The sequence below is a fragment of the Eretmochelys imbricata genome, chromosome 2 (genome assembly GCF_965152235.1).
Source record: "Eretmochelys imbricata isolate rEreImb1 chromosome 2, rEreImb1.hap1, whole genome shotgun sequence".
In the NCBI taxonomy this organism is placed as follows: Eukaryota; Metazoa; Chordata; order Testudines; family Cheloniidae; genus Eretmochelys; species Eretmochelys imbricata.
The window spans coordinates 216177224-216201853 of NC_135573.1; the positions used below are offsets into that span (position 1 = coordinate 216177224).

Consider the following 24630-nt stretch of genomic DNA (forward strand, 5'->3'; position numbering starts at 1 on the left):
ATCCCTCGCGGGGGAAAAAAAAGGGAAAACAGATACCACATACTTGCAGGCCTTATACACTGTGGGATGAAGCTTTCCAGAACTTAGACATTCCTCCAGTTACATCATCTTTGGTGAGTGCTAGTAGATTTGGTTGCCAGCCTTCAAAAACAAGAACACTGAAATTTTCTATTGGGTTTCTGTACAAAATACCAAGCTGGGAGGGGTTTCAAGCACTTTGGAGAACAGGATTAGAATTCAAAATGATCTTGACAAACTGCAGAAGTGGTCTGAAATAAGTAGGATGAAATTCAATAGGGACAAATGCAAAGTACGACACTTAAGAAGGAATAATCAGCTGCACAAATACAAAATGGGAAATGACTGCCTTGGAAGGATTACTGTTGAAGAGGATGAAGGGGTTGTAGTGGATCACAAATTAGGAGTCAAGAAATATGTTGCAAAAAAAATAAATAAATAAAACCACCACAAACATTCTGGGATGTATTAGTAGGAGTGTTGTAAGCGAGACAAGAAGTAGTTCTTCCACTCTACTCAACACTGATAAGGCCTCAACTGGAGTATTGTATCTAGTTCTGGGAAAGATGTGGACAAATTGGAAAAAGTCCTGAGGAGAGTAATAGTGTGTCTAGAAAATGTGACCTATGAGGAAAGATTGGAAAATTGGGTTTGTTTCATCTGGAAAAGAAAAGACTGAGTGGGAACAGGATAATCTTGGTATATGAAAGTTGTTAGAAAAATGAGGGTGATAAATTGTTCTCCTTATCCACTGAGGACAGGATAAGAAGTAATGGGCTTACACTGTAGCCAGGGAGATTTAGGGAAAACTTCCTAACTGTAAGGGTAGTTAAGCACTGGAACAAGTTATCTAGGGAGATTGTGGAATCTGTCTCTGGAGTTTTCAAGAACAGGGCAGAAACACCTCTCAGGGGTGGTCTAGATCAGTGCTATTCAAAGTGGTGGTCCGCGGACTGACACCGGTCCATGAGCCATCGGCTGCCAGTCTGCATGCACATTGGAAAAAAATTGCCTGTCTCCCCCCCATCAGATAGCTTGAGAAGCACTGGTCTAGATAATACTTAGTCCAGTCTCATTGCAGGGGACTGGATTAGATGACCTATCGAGGTCCCTTCCAGTCCCACATTTCTAGGATTCCAAGATTGGAGTAGGGAGAGTAATTTTCAGTTCCTTGGCTGTGTTACCAACTCCTGCCCTCGTTTACCCACTTCCTAGTAACCTACACAGGACTAAAGGTAGTGAAGTACCAGCTATATTGTACTTGCTGTCCAGACTATGGTTATGCTTAAATCTATACTTCTTTACACTGTGCCAGTGGTCCTTGGGGAACTGGCCGTGATTACCTCCAGAGCTAAGTCTGTAGTGAAGATTCTCTAATGAGCCCAGGCTTGCAAAATGAAAGGTTTCAGGAAAAGTGAAACCCCCTACATTCAAGCCAGAAAAATACAATCCATAAAGTCTATCATTGGTCTTATAGGAGCTTTGTTTTGGGGGATGAAGTATATACACATCAAATTCAGGAATTAAAGATCCCTTTATAAGAATTAGGATTCATTCTCAACCTTTCAGCAGTGAGGTGGCAGATGTCAAGTTTACAGTCATTAAAATCTTGTCCTCTGCTTTGGCTTTTGTTTCCCTAGAGTAATGCCCTGTAACCCCAGCAGTACCTCAATACTGACTGGAAGAGGGGCTCCCTGTACTGTAACTCACATCAGGCCTGACACACCCATTGCCCCAGCTCACTGTTGTCATAATATATATCCCAAAGGTGTCAGTAAGTACCATGTGTAAACTGGTGACACACTGATGATGTACGTACAGGTTGTGCATGAGTACTGGAAATAGGTCAATGTTTTTTGGAGGCAGAATCAGGCATAAAATCAGCCTGCCCTAGACAAAGAAATGTGTACTACCCGTTTGACTGGTTCAGCTACAGACAGAGGACAATGAAAGTACATTTACATCTAACATAAACAAAGCCATCAAGCTAAGCATGCAGGGGTGAAGACGCCAGACAGAATCTAGACCCTAGGAAGCCTTCCTGGGTCTTGAGGCAGAGACAATGGACTTTGAGTAACATAAGGGGAGAGAAAAACAAAAAACAAACCACACACCACATCTGAGTTATCCATCATCACTTAGGGCTTCTCCTGCTGACATACCATCTCTGTGAGTGGCAGAAGCTTTTATTATGCCGACAGGAGAGAGCTCTCCTGTCAGCATAGAACATCTTCACCAGAAGCGCAGCAACGGTGCAGCTGTACTGGTATAGCTGAAGTGCTGTACATATAAACATGAAAGTCACCAATGTCCAGCCAGAAGTTCAGGCTTTGCCTAGGCTTTGGGCTCCTAACCAAGGAGGGTAGGGGAAGCAAGTCACTCCCTATTGGCCCTGGGCAAACATGGAGGCTGAACAGTTTCTGAAAATTCTACATCAGGCTATATTTACTTTTACAGTACAGGGGAGGTCCTGGGAATAGATGCTATGCAAGTTTCTCTGGAATTAGAGAGAAACATTTGTATTCAGATATAGGACATTTCCTGCACAGCAGCTGTTCAGATGCCCATTAATTTAACTGCCAAACTTTCCACCTCAGCCACAAGACTCATTGCGTAACATTGACACAGGCTTAAAGAGAAGCAGCATGTTGAGCAAGAAAGTCAAGCATCAGCATTTAATGTTAACAGAAGTGACCCTGCACTAGTCCATCAGAGGAAAGAAGGGAAATTGATTACACTATTTGACCCCCACTGTCATGCAGTGGCCTATGTCCAAGGCACTTTAATCACTTCCCCAGGAATGGCAATTCTACAAACACAAAATGCTTCACATGTGAATCCTCAGAGGTCAGACACAGCCTGCGGCCAGTCAGAATGAGAAAGATGAGGAGGATGACATTTCTCCACAAGCAGACCCACAGACAGCAACACTGATGATTTCTGAACCCCCAAGGACTTAACTACAGACCTTCCTGATGACAGGCCAATGAGATACAATAAGTGACTCTTTGGACACCATCACTTGAGTACTATTTGTTCTACTGTTAAAATATTTTAACCCCTCCCCCCTTGTGTGTATATTCCTAGTTTAAAGTTGTCAGGACATCATAGAATAGTCAAATCATTTAACTGTTAACATTTTAAGTGTGGAAAAGCTTATAGTATAGTCAGCAATCCATTTAGTTACAGGCCTGTCTGATCTGGACAAGATTCAAGGTCGATCCCATAGGGTGAAACTGCACAGCAGACAGAGTTAGGGAAGGCGAACACTACAGAGTCTGTGGCCAGGGTTAAAAGAGAGTCTTCAAAACCCCACCAGTGTTAGCATGGTTTCAATTTAACCAGAATTCACTATGGTGGAAGCTTTAGCATAGGAAAGGCTCTGTGGGTTTCTTGCATTTTTGCCAAGATGTTAGACAGACATGAGTACCAGAGACCAGGTGAGTGCAAAAGAATCCTTTCCACACACATACATGCTTTTGAGAACCCAAATTCCTTGGCCCCTGACCAGAGCTTGGCAGGGTCCCTTCCCTTGGCCTGGCCATCCCTCCATCATAATGGATGTACAGCAAGGCCAAAACTGAGTAGTGTTGTTGTGACCCTTCACACAAGGTCACAACCACACTGACTTAGACCCAGCTTCCCCTCAGTGACAGAAGGAAGCCTGGGCCAAATTTGAGCAGCGTTGTTAATCCACGCACCAGGTCACAGCGCTTCTCGCTGCAGCTTGGGCCCCTGCCACTTTTGCAGACTTTCGAGAGCCACTGTAGCTAAATCAATTTAACAGTAAGAAGACAAGTAGTGGCCAGAGCCTATTTACAGTAAGGATCCCACCAATTCAGTTGAATGCAGAGTAGGAATTTTCCTCAAGTGTAATCAAGGCTTGCATGTGCCCGGCATGTTAAATAAAGAATCCCCTCTGTACTTAAAGTTCCATCTCTTTTATTGCAGACCTTTACTAAGCATTGCTGGAGGACACTAGATGCAAGCAGCTTGTGCAACAGCAAGTGTCAGGTACTAGAAATTATTCCCCAACTGTGAAAAATAATGTGGTACTATTTCCTGCTTAATAACCACATGGCCTTTGATTTTAACAGTTTTTGTTCATGAGGTAAATTTTTAAGCCCAGAAGCAACCTGTTCAAGTTTTTGGTTTGCTTTAACTTGCCAACTATCCGCTAATGTTTAAATCTGTGTTCAAGAACAATTTCAAAAGAAACAAGTTTGCTTTCAGAGAATTATTTCTAACCTTTGCTATTACAGCTGTAGTACACCAGATTCTAGAGTACACCCCCCCCTTTTTTTTTAAAAAAAAAATCTGTGTTCACACTATTCTACATTTTAATTTATAACCACCACCGCATGCATAATGCCATGGCAGAGAGAAATAAGATTTCCCACACTGTAAAAAAAGTTATAACAGTATTTTAAAATGGGACTGATGCTTCCCAGAATCCTATTAGAACAATAGGAACTACCATAGCCTCTCTTAGGATGAGAAGGTGCTGAACAGATGGGCCAATCCTTGGGTCCAGGGCAAAGATGGTTTTTCAGAGGCATGTGCCAGCCCAACACGCACCCTTTTAGCCAATTGTGGTGCTGCATATACACTCTGCCTTAATTTCCCCAATTAAAGCTATCATGTATTATTAAAAAGCTTACCACACGCATCCCTCTCCCACTTATTAACTGATAGTTCCACACAAACACAAGGAATACTGTCACCCAGGATTCTCAGCAGGGAACAGATGCCATATGAGTTTCAAACCCACATCCAGGCCCTTTACCCACAATATACTCTCAACCTGGATTCCTTTCCTAGAGCCAGGGTCCCTGAAAAGCCTTCCTACCTGCTGAAGTTCTTCTCCTAGCAATACACAGCCCCTCCCCAGCTAGGCTTCCTGCAGCTATCTGGGAGGTACCTCCCTAAATGCCTCTTACCATCCACCTCCTCTCCCTAAAAGCACTCTCCCACCACCACCACCTGGTGCCTTTTATCAGGTCCAGGTGTTCATTAGTCAGTTAGCTGCCAACCAGCCACCTAGGCAGTTAATTACATGCAGGTGTCCCAAGATGGGTTTCTCTAAGGCGAGTGAGTCTATCATAGATAGATGAGGCCCTGACTTCCCTTAAGAAGACCAGCAGTCCAGTGACATGGCTCTATACCACCATTGCACTTCCCCATTCTACAAGTTGCCAAAGGCAGTTCAGCCCCCTTGAATGTTTGAGCAGCCTCAGGGTTGCTCTAATTTATGCTTCACTAGCAATGCTTCCCCATTGGAGCTGGGAATCACCAGTTGGTAGCCCCTTCTTAACATGCCCACTTTGCTTAGGAAGGGAGGGAGGCAAACTGGTAGAGGTAACATAGACAGCTATGGTGGTTCTGCACCAGCCATGGATTTCTTCATGCCAGACAAGTCCCCAACTACCCACTTAGGACAGCTTAGGTGCCCCTTTGCACCACCAAAGTGTCACAAAGAGACTATAACATGGCCCAGAGTTTGGCCCATGCAATAGATACAGTAAACCAGCTATTTTCAGAGAATCAGATAACATGCATTTTGTAGGGACCTGTTCTAAGATGTGTATAAAAATATTTCCTTACTGGAACCAACTGCCATTAAATAATAGTGCTGGATCCCATAGCACAGGGAAACGGATCTTCACCAAGCACAACACTGCCTCAGTTTCTCCACCACCCAACCTAGACAGACTGTCTTTCTGAGGCTAGTAAGTGAGACTGTCTTTTCAGGCTTTGTTGGGTTTAGCAGACAGAGTCACTAACCACACCTGCAGAATTATTCTTCCTTTCTAGAGTTAAGCAAACAGCCCTTCTCCAAGACTCAAATGGTCCTTATTCTACTAATGCAGGATCTAAAGAGGCTTTCTTGATCATCCACTGAAAGCCCAAACATGGGCCCCTACAAACAACTGGTACCAACACCAGGCCTCCAGCCCTATACTGCATAGATGGCCTCCTCCTTCATTTATTTGCCCTCCCCAGATCATCTATGTCCTGCCTTCTCTTAGACCATTTCTACAGACTCTCCCAAACTGAGTACTTCACAGCTAACTGGCATGTTTTCCATCTGCCTTTCACAGGTCTCTCTCTAGGCTACACTCCGGCTGTTCTTGTATAGCTCTCCCATAATCACCTGACTCCCTGTTGCTCACAAGAACTTTGGACTCTAAACCCCATGGATTGGGAGAAAACCTGGCACAGGTGTAGCTGGACCATCAAGCTGGACTCAATAACAGTATGCAAACAGGATTTAGATATTTACATTTTTTTAAATGGAACAAACCCTATTGATTTCAATAGAACCACACCCATTTATACCAGCTGAGAACCTGGCCCATGGTCAGTTCCCCAGATTTCTTACATTTCTAAATTTAGACACACTGTGACAAATGAAGCTATTAAGTAGTGGGGAGAGGATGGGGTGAGGAGAGACAGTGCAATAACAGTGACTCAGGTTAGGCATTTTCATGATTCAGTTGCTTTTTAAAAATAATATAATATTGTGGCTATTGTCTCATTTCTGGTGGGCACTGCAGTGGTGATAAGTTTTGATTAGGGATTTTAATGACAAAAGAACAATGATTCAATAGACCGAATTCAAAGAGATAAGGTAGGGGAGGTAATATCTTTTATTGGACCAATTTCTGTTGGTGAGAGAGACAAGCTTTTAAACTTACAAACAGTTCTTCAGGCCAGATCTGAAGAAGAGTGTAGTGTCAGCTTAAAAGTTTGTCTCCTTCACCAACAGAAGATGGTCTTGTGAAGGATATTACCTCACCCATCTTGTTTCTCTAATATCCTGGGAGTAAAACGGCTACAACAACACGGCAAACAGAATCCAAAGGGTACCCTGGGCCAGATTGAAAGCCCAAGGAAGTCAATGGACATGACTGTTGGCAGGTGGTGGTATAGAAAATATAATTATGCTAATCCCACAGGAAACGGGATAGGCTGTTTTAAGGTAGGAGAAAGGAGATGATGTGGAATGTTTGCTGTACAGTCCATATGCTGAGTATAAAATGGGGTAGGCTAGGTGAGTGTGGAAGAGGAGCCCAACAAAACACATCCCTTCTCTTATAGTGTGTCTGTGACACTGCATCCCGTATTCTTCATAGTGACATTATTACAATATGATTATAGCATAATTATGATGCATTTTATGCAAGTCATATGAGGTATCATTGGAAAAGTTATAATTTGCTGAATATGATTATCCTGTTTGTATGCATGAATCATTTTTGTATCTGCAGTTATGAATATTGATTATGTATCTGTATTTCAAATGTAGTTACACTGGGGTAATGCGCACTAGACAAGATACTTTCAGTCTAGATTGTGGGTGGGAAAGGGCCTATTCAGGGCAATGGGCTGTTAGGAAAAAACAATAGGCTTTAGGAGAAACTTATCTCCCACTTGGGGAGCCTTTCTGAGACTGCTACAGACAGCCTCCAAGTAATGGGTGCTACGACTCGACAAGGACATGTGACCAAACCACATGTCTCTGGACTCCATCTTGGGATATCAGTATTTTTCCACAGATTGGTCTAGGAACCAAGCTTTGGGAACAAAATGGTTCTTGCCATATGTAAAAGATATATAAGGCAGTGAGTAACATCATCTGTGGTTCTTTACTCCCCACATAAGGACTGAATGGCCCTACATAAGGGTGTGGCCCTACTTGTATGAAGTCTGGTGAAAGTGTAGGCTGCAGGACTTTGCAGTTTGCCACAGCAGTACAGTGGTACCCCAGTTCCAGGTGGCACCTATCCCACAAAGAAATACAATGGCTTCCTTGTGCAGTCATGTACGGAGGGTTAAAGTGATTGGAAAGTGGGGGAGAAATGCTACTGAATCAGAACAGGAAGGTTCCAATTCCTTGTGCACAGGTGTAAACAGTACACAAGGTGCAAGGCAGAGTAAAGACAGGCCCATAATAGTCAGTCATTAATGCAGATTTCCATGTTACATACGCCTTCAAAAGGAAAAAAAATATTTTGTTCATGGGGAACACATACTAACCACAAAATTTTTCACCCAACTTCAAGGTTATGTTGACTAGTGCTGAGCAAACCTCAAAAGGTCTATGTTTCCACTGGTTTTAGAGTCTTCTTCAAATTTCTTTGCTTTAAAAATCAGGTTGGGAATCCCAACAGTGTCAGCTTTCTCACACAGTAGATGAATCGTTTCCATTTGTTTTATATTTTGCATCAGTATGTCGAGTAAAATAGGAAGGGACTCATCAGTAGTCCTGCCATAATGAATGAGGGTATGTTTATACTCAAAATGCTCCACCTTTGCAGCTGGACCTGCACCACGATAGCATTTCAGTGTAGACACTGACTACTGCAACAGGAGGGGTTCTCTTATCACTGCAGTTAATCAACCTCCCTGAGAGGCAGTAGGGCAGTAGACAGAAGAATTCTTCCATCAACCTAACATTGTCTTCGCTGGGGATTAGGCCAGCATGGCTAAATCTCTCAGGAGTGTGAAAAATCCGCATCCCTGAGAGATGTAGCTATGCTGATGGAAGTTTTCAGTGTAGATCTGCCCTGAAAGTACTTTCAGGAAAAAGGCTACAAGCTGACCCACCCTGAAAATGAGTGATTTGCAAACATTAGCAGCTGCTATTTCAAACTTAAAAAAACATTTCCCAAGGGTTTTCACTAGGAACCATGTCTCATATGTTTTCATGTTAATAAACAATGCTACTGTTAAGCTTTTAGGAGTACAACAAGCATTAAAAAATAGTCTGCTTCTTTTTTCATGTATTTACATTCCTATCAAATACATTTAATTAAAAGAAATTGTGGAAAAGCTCAAAACTAGCCTGCAAGCACAGAACCTCTGTGCCAAGTTTCAAGGCAAGTGTGAAATTCCATGGTTTATTAGGTTATTAAGCTTCTGGAACAAGCATTTATATTTATAAGAGAAGTGTTGACAAAACCCTAACTCTGAACAATGGCAATACCGCCATCATAATTTAGAGTTAAACTAGAACTGCTTGGTTGATGTGTAGTGTGAACAAGGTAAATACCAAATCCGGATAACCTTTGTCCTATTGATAATAAAGTGAAGGTAATCTGAAACACAGCACACTTATTTCAAATGTTTTTTGTTTCAGTCAGTCAGACATTTGCAATTCACATTAAATGGTTTAAAATATGAATATATTAATATTTTCAAATACATTAGTAACAGTAAAATATAATAATATAAATAATATTTTAGTAGAGGAGCAATTCTTGAAGGAACCCTATTATGGTGTATATGTATGTGTATGGTATGTTTACATGTATATAAAATCAAATGTGTAAGGATGCATATTTCTGAAAACAATACACTACTTGTGAATGTTTAGCAGTTGCAAGTACCTTTATGGGGATTATCTGCCCTAGTTCCTGCTCTTATTTTTGGAAAGCAATCAGGTCTTCTTGAGAATTTAGCACCATGCTGAGCCACCCTGGGGCTTTCCATGGCCCAGCCCTTCACTTTTCATTATCATCTGTTAACAGCTACATCCTGTGCAGCCTGCTTCATCATAGCCAGAAGAGAGAGAACAGGGGCCCTCTGAATCCTCAGGTTTGAAAGTACTGCACAACACTCTATTCTCCTGTACTGTATAAAATGAGCCACTCATTTAAAACAAACTGTGAGCGATTTTTGTCATTAGTTGCTTCAAACAAAACTTTGAGTAGATGCTGTTCTAACACAAGAACTTTGCTGATCACCAGTACCCAGAAATATTCATTTTCTAGGGCTAGAAGATCTTATATTCATTCCAATTTGCTTTAAATCCAAAACTATGCATAGTGACAAGCATATTTTAACTGCTATCAATGAACATCTGCGGCCTAATTCTAGATGGAATTAGCAGCAGACTGTCATCATTCTGAATGTGTGATTATTATTCACTGACAAAATTTAAGTATATCAGCATCGCCAACTTTCACAATATTTGGTGTATTTCTTGAAGCCCCAGTTACTGGAGTCAGGTGATGACATGATAAGCTCAGCTTTCATTTAAAAAATAAAAGAGAGAGTAAGTTTCTAGTCTTCATGGTTGCGGAGAACATATGAGGCCTAAAGGTTCAAAAAACAGAAAGCAAATAAAAAGAATCCAAAATTTATTATTTTTAAATCTCATGCTTTTTAAGCCAATTACATGCTTGTGGGGGCCCTGACTCATGTGGTTTGATTTTGAATGCTTGTGATTGGCAATATAGAAATAAACTAAAAGGTCAAGCCAGCTAATAACCAGAATTATTATTAAATAATTTCTTCTACTTTGGATTTCGATAGCATCTTTCATGTAGGGATCTTAAAGCACTTTTCAAACATGAATTTAAGCTTAACAGCATGCTGTGAGTAAAGTATTTCAACGATACTCATTTTACAGGTGGGTCAAGTGTGGCATGGAGGTTGAATCTGGTTTGCCCAGGGTGATATAGCAAGTCAGTGGCAGACCAAGAATAAAATTCAAGTCTTGACTTCTAGTCCTTTGCTCTGTAGGGAAGGAGGAGAAGATTGCTTTTGTTTTTTTAATTACTACAGCACACTAGGAGCCTTGTCTATACTGAGCCTTTTATTCAAATCTCCTATCATTGCTGTGGTAACAATGGGAGCTATATTGTGTCCAAAAGGTCTAATGTGATCCTGGAATGCATAAACAGGGGAATCTCAAGTAGGAGTAGAGAGGTTATTTTACTCTATATTTAGCATTGGTATGACCACTGCTGCAATACTGTGTCTAGTTCTGGTATCCATAATTCAAGAAGGATGCAGATAAACTGGAGTGGGTTCAAAGAAGAACCACAAGAGTGACTAAAGGATTAGAGAAAATGACTTATAGTGATGGATTTAAGGAGCTCAATCTATTTACCTTAACAAAGAAAGGTTAAGGGGTGACTTGATTATAGTCTTTAAGTATATACCTAGAGAACAAATATTTAATACCAGGTTCGTCAATCTAACACAGAAAGGAATAACACGATCCCGTGGCTGGATCAGACAGATTAAAATTCAGACTGGAAATAAGGTGCAAATTTTTAACAGTGAGAGTAATTAATCATTGGAACAATTTAGGAAGGATAGTCGTGGATTCTCCATCACTGACAATTTTTCATTCAAGATTGGATGCTTTTCTCAGAGATATGCTGTAGGAATTATTTTGGGGAAGTTCTAAGGCCTGGAGATCAGACTAGACAATCCTAACGGTCCCTTTTGGCCTTGGAATCTATGAATTGTAAACTGCAGGCATTTGAGTCAGTGTATTGGCTAGACCAGGGATCGTCAACCTTTGGGACAAGGCCCGACAGGGAAATCCGTTGACGGGCTAAGACGGTTTGTTTACCTATAGCGTCCGCAGGTTCGGCCAATTGCAGCTCCCACTGGCTGTGGTTCATCATTCCAGGCCAATGGGGGCTGCAGGAAATGAAAACGATCGGCCGAACCTGCAGATGCTGCAGGTAAACAAACCATCCTGGCCCATCAGCGGATTTCCCTTATGGGCTGTGTGCCAAAGGTTGACCCTGGGCTAGACCTCCTTGTAGCAGGATTATGTGATACAAAGATATAAATGCTGGTGACTGGACTACATTAGTGCTCTCACCATTGTTACTGTATGTGGAGCTGCATTGGTGCTGTAGTAATCAAGGGAGAATTTCACAATTCACTGTAGGCACAGCCTGCAGGCCCAGAGTGACTGTGTTGATTTCAGTGAGGCTACATCAGATATGATTTTGGCCCAATAAGTCTACTTTCCATAACAATTAAAAGGTAGTAGATCAATAATTCTGCTGTGCTTAAACTCCAGCTCATTTATAAAGATACAGTATATTTAATACAGTGAGGGATGTATCTCTGTCTGTCCGAAACACAGAAGAAATATATTTTATAAGCCAATCAGAACGCAGCTTTTTAGTAATATCATTTATCATGTAATATTATAAAATCTACATCCAATATTTTGGGTTTTAGATATGAAAAATTATTATAACATAACCTTGTTAATCTCCTGCTTTGAAACTATAATATCTCAGTACTTATGTAGCTGCAGAAGACTATTAATTTATGCCAGTTTTATACTCCCTGATTACCTTTATTAATTATACCTGTACCATTGATTTCAAGTTTTAAAAATATTTCCCAGAAATGTTTCAGTGTTTATTTTTAACATTTCAGGTCAGGAAAATAAATTCAATATAAAATACTAAAAACAAAACAACTGGTTACAATTAGTGCCTATTTGCATTTTATTCACAATTATGAGGGGAAACACTGAGAAGAACATTGTATTAGCTGAGGCATTCATTATATTCTCCAATGTTTTCTACCGAATCAACGATTTCATTGAAAAACAAAGAATCTTGCACTAGAAATCTTTCCCATCATTGCTTATACAAATTGATAGTGCTTTAGATGATCTGAAAAAAGTGTGGGGGTGGAGGAGGGAGGGTCTAGCTATCATAATCTGCTAGTAGAAGCTTTGCAAAGATAGTGCTTTAAACGCAGCACTCAGTGACCTGGCTTTTTTTTCTTTTTAATTTTGCCAGGTCTGTGATACTCCTCCACTCTAAGAACTGCAAGCTCAGTATGTTATTAGCACATTGGGAGACCTCACAGTCAATTTGTTATCAGGTGCTGCAGTCAATGTTATAAATACCAGCAGCCTCTGTAGACTAGGGCTTCCCATGTTGTTAACACTGGTAGAGTTCAACTGATGATAGTAACAGAGAGATATTTTTAGAAAATGTCCCTATTGTAGACAAGGCCAAAATGCTTGGTTTTCCCCCTTCTCTCACATTAAGCCAGCTTTGCAAAAGACTGTCTCCAGCTAAATAACAGGTTTCAGAGTAGCAGCCGTGTTAGGCTGCATCTGCAAAAAGAAAAGGAGTACTTGGGGCACCTTAGAGACTAATAAATCTTAGTTATGCTTAAATAAATTTGTTAGTCTCTAAGGTGCCACAAGTACACCTTTTCTTTTTCTAGCTAAATAGTAACAGCAGCAAAGGTGGAAACTGTCCTCTGCCTGATCCCGTTGACTTGTGAACTCTCTTCACCTCAGCCTCATTCACCAGAACGTCAAAGCCTATTAAAGTTTGCAAAAAGCAAAGGAGTACTTGTGGCACCTTAGAGACTAACAAATTTATTTGAGCATAAGCTTTCATGAGCTACAGCTCACTTTGGCAGCCAAAGGGGAATGGGGGGAAAGAGGTGAAAATGATGTGGTACCACAAGAATAAAGTTACCTGGATATATATATGAATATGATTCAAAAAACAAGTGATCAAAATTAATTTTATAGTTACTAAAAACTAAATTTAGGAATTTGATGTAAAAAAATTGACAAAACACACTATAATTGGGCTCTAATTATACTACACAGAATTGTGTGGCAGCTACATTTTAGTAGCTGATTCAAAGGTTTAAAAAACTGAACTCAACAAATGAGGAAAAAGCATCCTGGTTAGTGCCTCAGGAAGGATTCGTCTAAATGGGCAGAAGCTTCTGCAGGTTCTAGAGGTCCCAAGAAGTTGGGGCATTCTTAGATCAAGCACGTAAGACTGATCATATCAGGGCACTGGTTCCACAGGTTGGCGAAATGATGACAAATGCCTGGCATCTGCACATGCTGCTTTTTCGTGGTTGAAAAATCACATTAACCAGATTGTTAAACCACCATCTGCTCAGCACAAAGGAAGGTGTTGTAGTGCTGTCATCTACTTCATCAGCTGATGGTGAAGAGATAGAAACTGCTCCTTTCCCAATGGTTATTCTGTGACAATGGATAAAAAAGAAAGCTACCGAGGGGCAGAGTTGAATGGATTTCTCCCTCCCATGCCAAAGTGTATGCTGCAGGACAGTAACACATCAATTGTTCCAGCTATATATAGTTTCTATCCCTCTTCACTGGAACTCTGGGTACAACATGACAGGATATATATGGACGAAAGTTCAAATCCTATTACTCCTAGAATTTAAAAAAGACAAGTAACACCATTCTAGAACATTTATCAACACAATACACACTGTATTCTATGGTAGAGAATAGTTTGTCCTGTCAATCCACACTCAATACAATATTTAAAGGTACGATAAAAGATTTGTACCTGTTGCAGAGTAATTAACTCACTAAGTTTGTTCTTTAATCTCTGGCATCTGGTTTCTCCCTGACTAAACCTGCCTTTAGCTACCAAGGATCCTTTTTATCTTTCATTTTAAAATATACATTTTTGTTTGATCGGATTGATGGGGTATTTTTATACTTGATGCAAAGATTTTAAGGGCTCTGCCTTCAGTATACAACATAAAATAGATAATAGTCAATGTACTTATAGAAACAGTGGAATTGCCAGACCAGATGATTTAGTCCAGTGGGTCTCAAACTTTTTTTACTGGCGACCCCTTTCACACAGCAAGACTCTGAGTGTGATCCCCCTAATAAATTAAACACACTTTTAAATATATTTAACACCATTATAAATGCTGGAGGCAAACGGGGTTTGGGGTGGAGGTTGACAGCTTGCAAACCCCCATGCAATAATCTCATGACCCCCTAAGGGGTCCCAACCCCCGGTTTGAGAACCCCTCATTTAGTCCAATATCCTTTTTCCAGCAGCCACCTGTATATATGCTTCAAAAGAAGGTGCAGGAAACCTGATAAACAACTAGAGAACAGTCTCCCTGTAAGGAAAGTTTCTTCCTGATCACAGCCAGTTAATGCTTGGTTTATATCCCTTATCAATTTTTCTTATCTTTTGATACTGTGATAATTGTTCATATATAATTTGACATGAGGTATGGCTCTGTAAAATAGAATGACATTGCTGGGTTTCCTACCCCTTATTTCACCCAATCTCCAATTTACTTCTAGGTATTATTTTTTATGGTTGTTTTTCAGCCAGGTCCTTAAAAATCGCTCGAAGGCCAAGTATTTCTCTTTTTAGCTTGCATCTGCTTTAGATAGAAGATGGGGGGCTTGTCTACGCTACAGACTTGGCAGCACCTGTGCCACTGTAGTGCAATAGTGAGATGCATGCCACAGTGACAAAAGGGGGTTTTCCATCTCTGTAGTTAATCCAGCCTCTCTGCCACTACCTAATCTGTCTACAGCTGAATTGTTAATTGCCTGGAGAGGCTCCTGTTTCCCTATACTTTTACTTCCTCCCACTCTCAGAGGTGAAGCTTAAGGGTGGGATCCACCAAGGGACTGACATTGCCATGCTGAGCAGCATGGCACCTAACTTTTAGGTGATTAGAAAATCACAGGAATGACACCACAATCCACAAAGCTGAATAAAGTGCTTAGGTTCCCTGTACAACGAATGTGATCCACAAATGCCAGCTAGTGGCAGCCACTTAAACTAGCCAATGGACATGCTGGCCAGACAGGTGTGTGCTAAGCCTCACCACCCTCGCAAAGATAGATAGGCACCTAAGTGTGGACTGCAGGGAGGCCCAGAGCTCTGTTTAGCAATCCACCAGTAGGATCCCCTGTCCTGGAGTCAGGCAGCTTAAGTGCCTAAGCTCTTCCTTGTGTGCATCCGCCTTGCCTTGCCCTGACCCACACAAAATGGCCAGAGGAGCTAGTGATAGCGCCACCACTGCCACCTTATAACTTTTAGCTCAGTGGTTAGAGCACTCATGGGGACATGGGAGACCAGGGTTCAATTCCCCCCCTCTCTAGCAGCAGAGACAAAAGAATTTGAACAGGAGCCTCCACCAAAATTTAACCATCGAGGTGCTTTAATCGCTGCAGTGTTGAATATTCTGATAGGGGCCCCCTCAATATCTCCTGGTGAAGCTCTATCTCTTCTATTGAATAATGAAAGAGTAACTGGGGCATGGGAAATAGAGGTGGGGTCTCCCACCTCCCAAGTGGGTACCCTAACCATTGGACCACAGAATAATTTCCAGCTCTATGACAATTTAAGCATTTAGACACAGTAGAACTACCCAGGAGGCTGAGAGTGTGAGAACGATTCTGTAGTTCAGTGGTTAGGGAAAGCACCGAGGAGGTGGTAGACCCCATATCCAGTCCTCCTGCATCAATCACTCTTTAATTACTAGAACAACTTCAAGAGGAGAGACTGAGGAAGCCCTATATTAGCATATCACATAGACAAGTGGATAAAGCTCTCTTCTGAGAGGTCAGAGACCCCTATTCAAATTCTCTCCCCCTCTGGAGAAGGGTGGAGGGAATTGAACCTGGGTCTCCCACATCCCAGGTGAGTTACAAGGTAGGCAGTGACAATTTCTCCTCCTCTGGCCAGACTTTGAATGGGAGCCAAACTGGTAGGCAGACTGAGCACACCAACTGGTTTGGGCTCCAGCCACAATTTAGGTGGCTTCCCCTGGTTTGTGAATCACTTTGGGGATTAAACAGGAAGATGCAGGGAGAGGGCCGGCGTGGAAGATACCTAGTGTGAGGCAGTGCATGTGCCCAGAGGCTAAAACATAGGCACCTCTGAAATTTAGGCAGGAAGTGAGCTTAGACACCGAGAGGGCTCAGCAGCAGTTTTGTGGATCATAGTGCGGGGGTGGGGGAGAAGACTTGGTGCTTAAATCTCGGGTTTAGGCTCCTAGGTACATTTGTGGGTCCCACTGTGAGTCTTGATTTGTTACAAGTCTTTGATTTATATCAGTACAGAGATAAAACCTGTAAACACACTTCTTATATTACAATACTAAATACAAATACCAAGGACAGAGATATAAGAAGCATGTGTAGTCTTTTAGACATTGTATGTGGACAGCAGTAAATATATATAGCTATTATCCAGTTGATACAAAGATTTTATTTTACTGAGGCGGGGGGAGATGGGAAATGATTGAGGTTACCAAACTGCAACCTTTCTTAAAGTTTCAGAGTGGTAACTGTGTTAGTCTGTCTCAGCAAAAAGAATGAGTACTTGTGCATCTTACAGACTAACAAATTTTTTTGGGCATAAACTTTTTTGGGCTAAAACCCACTTAATCGGATGCATGCAGTGAAAAATACAACAGGAAGATTGTATGGGCACGTGCGTATGCACACGATCACACACACACACAGAGAACATGAAAAAATGGGTGTTTCCATACCAACTCTATGGCAACACTCATTTTTTCATGTTCTCTGTATATCTATCTTCCTACTGTATTTTCCACTGCATGGATCCGCTGAAGTGGGTTTTAGCCCACAAAAGCTTATGCCTAAATAAATTTGTTAGTCTGTAAGGTGCCACAAGAACTCCTCATTCTTTCTTAAGTGTTTTGTTGACACGTACAGTGGTTAAGATTCAGAGTACTGAAAAACTGAACCGCCAATACGTGTTCAATGCACTGCTCAGCTTAATGTGAGGCCAGGACCTGCACTGTATCACAGATCAACATAATTTGCTAGCTAAAACAGATAAACTTTAATTCATATACTTCTAAGAAAAATAATGTAAAAGTGATCAAGCTTGTATAATCCAATTGAAGCAACCCCACATTTTTAAAGATAAAACCTGAGAAATGAACAGTTTCCTTGAGTGGGTCTCAAAGTGTTTGTTTTCTGTGTTTCTCACACAGTAATTGTTGATTTAAGTATAATTATCCTAAAAGAGTCACATAATGTAGGCAAAGTTACTAATGTAACTAATTCTCTTTGACACAGCTGCTCCAAGCTGTTTCACATTTCTAGGTATTTCCTAAAGTATGTTTAAAATGTCCTTATATGAAATAGCTACTACCTTTATTAAACCAGTTTATAAAGTAAGTTACATCAACAAAAATACATTTACCAAACCTTGCATAATGACAGGTTTCAGAGTAACAGCCGTGTTAGTCTGTATTCGCAAAAAGAAAAGGAGTACTTGTGGCACCTTAGAGACTAACCAATTTATTTGAGCATGAGCTTTCGTGAGCTGAGCTGTAGCTCACGAAAGCTCATGCTCAAATAAATTGGTTAGTCTCTAAGGTGCCACAAGTACTCCTTTTCTTTTTACCAAACCTTTAATTTCTGTAACAGTGGAATAACTTGAACATAGAATTTAAACAAAAGTTTGTTTTGACTTTAGTTTATTTCAAATAAAAACTTCCTTACACATCCCAACTTCAGCTTACTGTAGAAATCATAGATCTGGGTTGAAGCTTTCTTATGTCAAGTGATAACATTGCTCCCAGTCAACATTATGTAATACAACATTATAATAAGGGGCTAGCGATTCATACATGAACAAGGCTACTTTAAGAACAGCCAGGATCTCCTACAGAAAGTATCTTACTGGACTCATTATGAGGCTCAAGATACAGTGTGCAACCATGTTCATATCCCCCTGCCTCCAACTGTTCTTCATAAGTTACCAAGGAGTGGGGAGCCAACAGGGAGTGCATTAACACTAGTTTCAGAGTAACAGCCATGTTCGTCTGTATTCGCAAAAAGAAAAGGAGTACTTGTGGTACCTTAGAGACTAACCAATTTATTTGAGCATGAGCTTTCGTGAGCTACAGCTCACTTCATCGGATGCATACCGATGCATTATATACACAGAGACCATGAAACAATACCTCCTCCCATCCCAATCTCCTGCTGGTAATAGCTTATCTAAAGTGATCATCAAGTTGGGCCATTTCCAGCACAAATCCAGGTTTTCTCACCCTCCGCCCCCGCACACACAAACTCACTCTCCTGCTGGTAATAGCCCATCCAAAGTGACCACTCTCTTTAAAATGTGTATGATAATCAAGGTGGGCCATTTCCAGCACAAATGCAGGTTCTCTCAACCCCCTCCACCCCCCTCCAAAAACCACACACACAAACTCACTCTCCTGCTGGTAATAGCTTATCCAAAGTGACCACTCTCCTCACAATGTGTATGTGAAATGGCCCACCTTGATTTTCATACACATTGTGAGGAGAGTTTCAGAGTAACAGCCCTGTTAGTCTGTATTCGCAAAAAGAAAAGGAGTACTTGTGGCACCTTAGAGACTAACCAATTTATTTGAGCAAATAAATTGGTTAGTCTCTAAGGTGCCACAAGTACTCCTTTTCTTTTTGTGAGGAGAGTGGTCACTTTGGATAAGCTATTACCAGCAGGAGCGTGAATTTGTGTGGGGGGGCGGAGGGTGAGAAAACCTGGATTTGTTCGGGAAATGGCCCAACTTGATGATCACTTTAGATAAGCTATTACCAGCAGGAGAGTGGGATGGGAGGAGGTATTGTTTCATGGTCTCTGTGTATATAATGTCTTCTGCAGTTTCCACAGTATACAGCCGATGAAGTGAGCTGTAGCTCACGAAAGCTTATGCTCAAATAAATTGGTTAGTCTCTAAGGTGCCACAAGTACTCCTTTTCTTTTTATTAACACTAGTGTTTGATACAGTTAAGTGTACATAGCTTGAAAGATCAACCCTGTTTCCCTAAACCTCCCATTGACAGTATCATATAGTATCCTTCAGACAATATTCAGAACAGGTTGGGTAGACAGGAAAGAAGAGTGTTTACATGGCTTTGGGCCAAGAAACACAATCAGTTCCCCACAAAATTTACTTTACCAACTATTAAGCTCTCAGATGAAGCAGACCATGTTCCATAGCATGCAACCCTCACTCATGAGCCATTAAAAAAAAAGAGACAGGCATTTCAATGCCTCCTTGTACAATAGTAGTGTACAACCTGCTAATTAGGGCAGCGAGAGGGGGAGGGGAATGGAGATTAGAGAGTATAAGCCAAACTGGCCTCAGCCCTTTGGGGATAAAAGGTACCACATAAAGATGTGGAATCAGATTTGTTGGGCAATGATCCACTATATATGGAACATCCAAAAACTTCAAAGGTGAGGATTTTTTTTTTAAATTTTTTTCGAGCTATTATGTGCTTCCAATTGTTCAACTGTACCCACCCAATTTTGAAAAAAAAAAAGTAGCCCTACATGTTTCTCTGTCAAAACTGAATGCTCTTGAAATTAGTATAGTGTGCACAAGTGTTTGACAGCAATTATGGAGTACTGCCATTGAGATTTCCAAGTCAGTGCAAGGGATTTACTCCCATTCTCCATTAAAATCAAGAAGCGGTGTGACTGAATCCTCTGCACTGCTTTGAAGATTTCAACCTACTTGTTTGCAATGAAAAAGTACCCTTATATAGGTATGAGAAATGCAACATATTTCATCTACATAGTCAAAAAAAATCCAAACCCTTTCTAGCACAAGAAGTGCTAAACCAAGTAAAAATTTTAGTCGCAGCTGATTGAAGGATTTAATACTACCATTGTAGTCTGTTAATACTGTATATGATTTCAGAACTTTGAGAATTTGAGAACTGCACCAGCAAGTATGTATGTAACATCTAAATCTGTTCATGAGAAGGGAAGGTTTACAATACACGACGACTGCACAAGGAGAGAAGTGGCTATAGCTAGAAGCAAACAGCGTTCTATTACAAACATATAGAACATAATACAAGTATGCCATTGATATTAAGTCTTTAATGAGATACCTGTGATTTATAACATTGTCACATTTACGAATCTCACATTTATAAGAGTTTGATTTCCATGCAGATAGTTCTACTGCTATTGAGAGCGAGATTTGCACATAGAGGCCAACAAGAACACTTCACTGCAACTCAAGGAAGTCAAACACCTTCTCCCTGCAGACTTGTTTTGAGTTGTGTTTATTGAGGTTTAAGAAGTTATCCACATTTCTATAAATATAGACATTACTGAGTAAGTGACTTTCCATGTCACTAGTGCAGGTACATATATAACCAACATACAAAAGCTCCACTGGAAGCTACTTCAATTCTTTCAAAAGGATCAGGGTGTCATTAAAAAAACAAACAAAAAAAAACCCAAAAAACCAGCTGTCACTTTCAATTATTGAAAACACTAAAGTGCATTTTTGGTTACCTTCTGGACAAACAGCTGCTGGCTATGAAGTTTGATTTTAAACAGATATCAATACCTTACATTGATTGACATTCAGCTGTTATCCTCTTAATACATGGCTGTAGGTAAGAATGCATTAACTTTGCTGGTTGAGTGAGTAAGACGAAATGATTCTTGCATTGTTCCTTTAAGACTGATATTTCTAATGGAAGTTTCAAGATAGTCTAACATTCTATTTTACAGCACCACTAAAGTTAATCTTAAAATTCAGGCTCTAGTTTAGCCCTTTTCAATTGTTAATCAAGATGTCTAGACAGCTGTTTGAAGTTCTGTACCAGTAAGAAAAACTATTCTCCCTTCTCATTAGACATACTGTCCTGCCCAGTTAATACTGTTTGCGCACTTTGTAAACAAGAACAGCTTAAAGCATAATTAGAGCAGAACACAGGCCATCTTTAAACTGATGTTTTCCCAGTGTCAAGTGTTTCAAGTGTATAAAGCTTCTTTACATTCCTAACCACAAGCACTACAAAAACTGTAATAAAAAAGGCTATATAGAAAGTGACCTAGTAGTATAACTAACCAACCTGGGCATTTTTGCAGATACAAAAAAAGTGTGCTCTGTTGTCTTTAGCTCTCTTTATATTTCACTATGATCAAGTTTTATTGCCATTATCATCTAAAGAGCCCAGAATGCTGCACTGCTTAAAATCTTGCGAGACCTAAATCACTGTATGCATCTCCTTTATTGCAACAGCAAATTTACTTTTGTGTTGATAATCTGGGGATGTCACAGTAACTTAATTTTTTGATCATTAAACAAGATTTCTGGAACAAGTCTCCAAATGACATGAGTATGTTCTAAACCGAGTTTGCGCAGTATAACAATGCATAGCTATTTCTAAGAAGACTACACACCAAATCATGTTACATGTTGGGAAAACTGATCCATGCTCTTGCATGTTGTGTATTTGTCTAACAAGTCTTATTTCCTCTATCAGTTGAGGAATCCACAGCACAGAAGTTTCAAGTATTAGAACTAAAAAAGTGATTCAACTTCAAAAGTTGAATTAAAAACATACCATATAGCCAAACTCTCTCATGGAAATCATTACCAAACAAGATTAAAAAAAACACCCCAGGCTCACAGCCTTGTGAAATAATGGATTGCTAATTCCATACACGTTGTTGAAATCAATATTTTTAAAGCTATATATATTCACCTAAAACACTCCACTTACAAGCATTAGAAGTTTAAAAACACTGAATGCCTTCAATGGAAATTGCTTGTAAAAATGCACCCTCGAATATATGAATACAAACACCAAGCAAAAAAACTCATTTTATTTGGCTATTTAGATATCCAGGTCACATTTACCCACCCATCTGTTTCCTGATAGCTTTATATTACTTTATAGGGCATCCAAAATAATACAGTGCCAGAAACCTTAGAAAAACTACTTTGTTTTTGCTTTTCAAAAGGTTCTGTGTCTGCACAACTTCCACAAGGCAAAGTTGTGCAACTGATTGTTTAACATAACTAGGCTTTAACAGCATCCAAGCAAGCAGGTCAGACTTTGGAAGCTGTTATGTCAAATTCTGACCACGGAACTACTCTAAGACAGAAGTGTGGTAAAAGAACTCATCTCTTCTTTTTCTGCTGTCTCAACATTTTTCTTCGCTTAATTATCATATCGTGTAGTTTTTCAAGTCCCTCTTTGAGTCCATCCCCTATGATTGCACAGGTAGGCTGCAGATGCCAGGGAGTAGAAGAGCTCAGCTCGCTCATTGCTAACATCTTCTCGATTTCTGAGAGAGAGAGGGAATTCCTCAGGTCCTGTTTGTTAGCCACTATAAGGACAGGCACGCCCTGATTTTCAGATATCCTAGTAATTTTATGAAGTTCTGTCTTGGCTTCCTCCATCCTTTCGATGTCGACAGAGTCCACCACAAATACGATGCCATCCGTGCACCTGGTGTAGGACTTCCACAGGGGCCTCAGCTTCTCCTGGCCTCCCACGTCCCAGAAGTGGAAGGTGACCGTTTTCGAGCTGCCCAGCGTCACTTTGATTTTCTCCGTGTTAAACCCCTTGGTAGGCACAGTGTTGACGAACTCGTTGAACTGCAGCCTGTAGAGCACGGTGGTCTTGCCGGCCGAGTCGAGCCCCAGGATCACGATGTGGAAGCACTGGAAGGAGGGCAGGCTGGAGAGGATCGGCGTCTGGTCCGAGAGCCCATTCCCCATCGCCGGCGGCGGGGAGACAGCGAGCCGCCGCCGACACAAGCACCGCCGGGCTCCCCTCGGCCGCCGAGCCGCACTCAGACCCGCCCGCGCTCAGACCCTGCCAACGACAAGAGAGGCGTTAGCCCCGCTGGGTGGCTGACCGGCCGCCCCGCCCCAGGCTCGAGGGGAGCCGGGGACCTTGGTCCGCGCTCCACCCCACCACATGCCCCTCGTCCCCCGGGTCCGCCCGCCCGCGCACGTCCCCCGGCTAGCGAAGCTAGCGCAGCCCGCACCTCACGCCGCTGGCAGCCCCATGTCTGCCCGAGCGCCCAGCACCACCGCAGCTCCCAACACGCCGCACCGCCGCCTCCTCAGCGTCTGCAGGAGCCTGAAGCAGTGCCGCCGCCTCACCGCACAGACCGAACCGCGCCCCCTGCCCGCAGCGCGCCGCTCATTGGCCGCCCGGGGCTGCGGGGTGGGGAATAAAGCGAGGGCCACCTCCCATTGGCACAGGTATCCGCCACTCTCCAGGGGCCGCCGCAGCGCGTTCCCGCCCTCCCAGGTTTACACGCGGGGGTAAAGGGCGGGGGCAGAGGAGGGGTCTCTACGTTATGCCCTAAAGGCAGAGCGCTCAGTGCACACTACGTCCCCACGTCCGTCACCGCGGGGCTCCAACTTAGCCACGCCCCCAACGCGCCCTCCTTCGTGGGCGGGGGATGGAGCAACGCCCCTCCCTGCTGCATAGCCCGGCACGTGCCCCCGCAGCAGAACCCCGCCCGCGTCTCAGGAGCCCTGGATCTCCGTCCAGTCGGCAGCGCCTGACCGAGGGCGCGGGTCGGGGGGGGGGGGGGGGCTGCACCTTTAAGCCGTAGAGACCCAGCGCCCGTCGCCAGCATCTGCACCTAACACGGGGGGCGATTAACCTCCCCTGGGACCCTGCCCCGCGGCCCCTCACGCGCCGTCCCCGCCTCCCTCGCCCTCAGGGAGAAGCGCAGAAACTCACCTCTGATCCACCACTCCCGAGGGAGGCAGGGAGGGGTTTGAGGCTTCCCGCGCGCTCGCACACCCGTAGCGTCATCGCCAATAGCCTCGCCCGTTGGCCCCGCGCACATCCGTCTCCTAGCAACCCGCTTCAAACGGCAGTGGCGGGGTCTCGTCCCCCTTGCGCCAACTCCCCCGTTGTGCTTGGGTCACGCCCTCTGCGCGAGCGGACCCCCCCACCGCCCCCGCTCTGGGGACGCGCCACAGCGAGCACCCGCCCAGCGACCGGGTCCCGCAGTAGGGAGTGCGTGGTGTGCGCTGTTTGCGCTTCACGCCCGCCCGGGCCGCGGGGTCCGCAGTCTGCAGAGAAGCTGCGGGCAGCGCCCGGCCGGGTGTACCCGGAGGCCAGGCTCAGAAGCGAGGCTCCGCTGGTAGCGCCTTGCCCCCAGTGTGGGTGCTGGGCTCCCTCTGCTCCCCCCCAGAGGCGACGTGGGAGGGGTGGCACATGGCGTCGCCTGTCCCCCGCACTCCCCA

The 24630-nt window shown here is 42.6% G+C and overlaps 1 protein-coding gene across 1 annotated transcript; it reads right to left on the minus strand.

Moving 5' to 3' along the window:
• Nucleotides 1-20469: 20469 nt before the first annotated feature.
• Nucleotides 20470-23530, minus strand: ARL4A (ARF like GTPase 4A). The gene is made up of 2 exons (XM_077808031.1): nucleotides 23409-23530; nucleotides 20470-23233 (listed from the first exon to the last, which is right to left on the minus strand). The coding sequence occupies exon 2, from the start codon at nucleotides 23134-23136 to the stop codon at nucleotides 22534-22536; it is 603 nt and encodes a 200-aa protein (XP_077664157.1). The 5' UTR covers nucleotides 23137-23233; nucleotides 23409-23530; the 3' UTR covers nucleotides 20470-22533.
• Between the last annotated feature and the right edge of the window lie 1100 nt (nucleotides 23531-24630).

Coding starts and splice junctions, on each gene's coding strand:
- ARL4A (XM_077808031.1), bottom strand. CDS start 23,136: ATGGGGAATGGGCTCTCGGACCAGACGCCGATCCTCTCCAGCCTGCCC.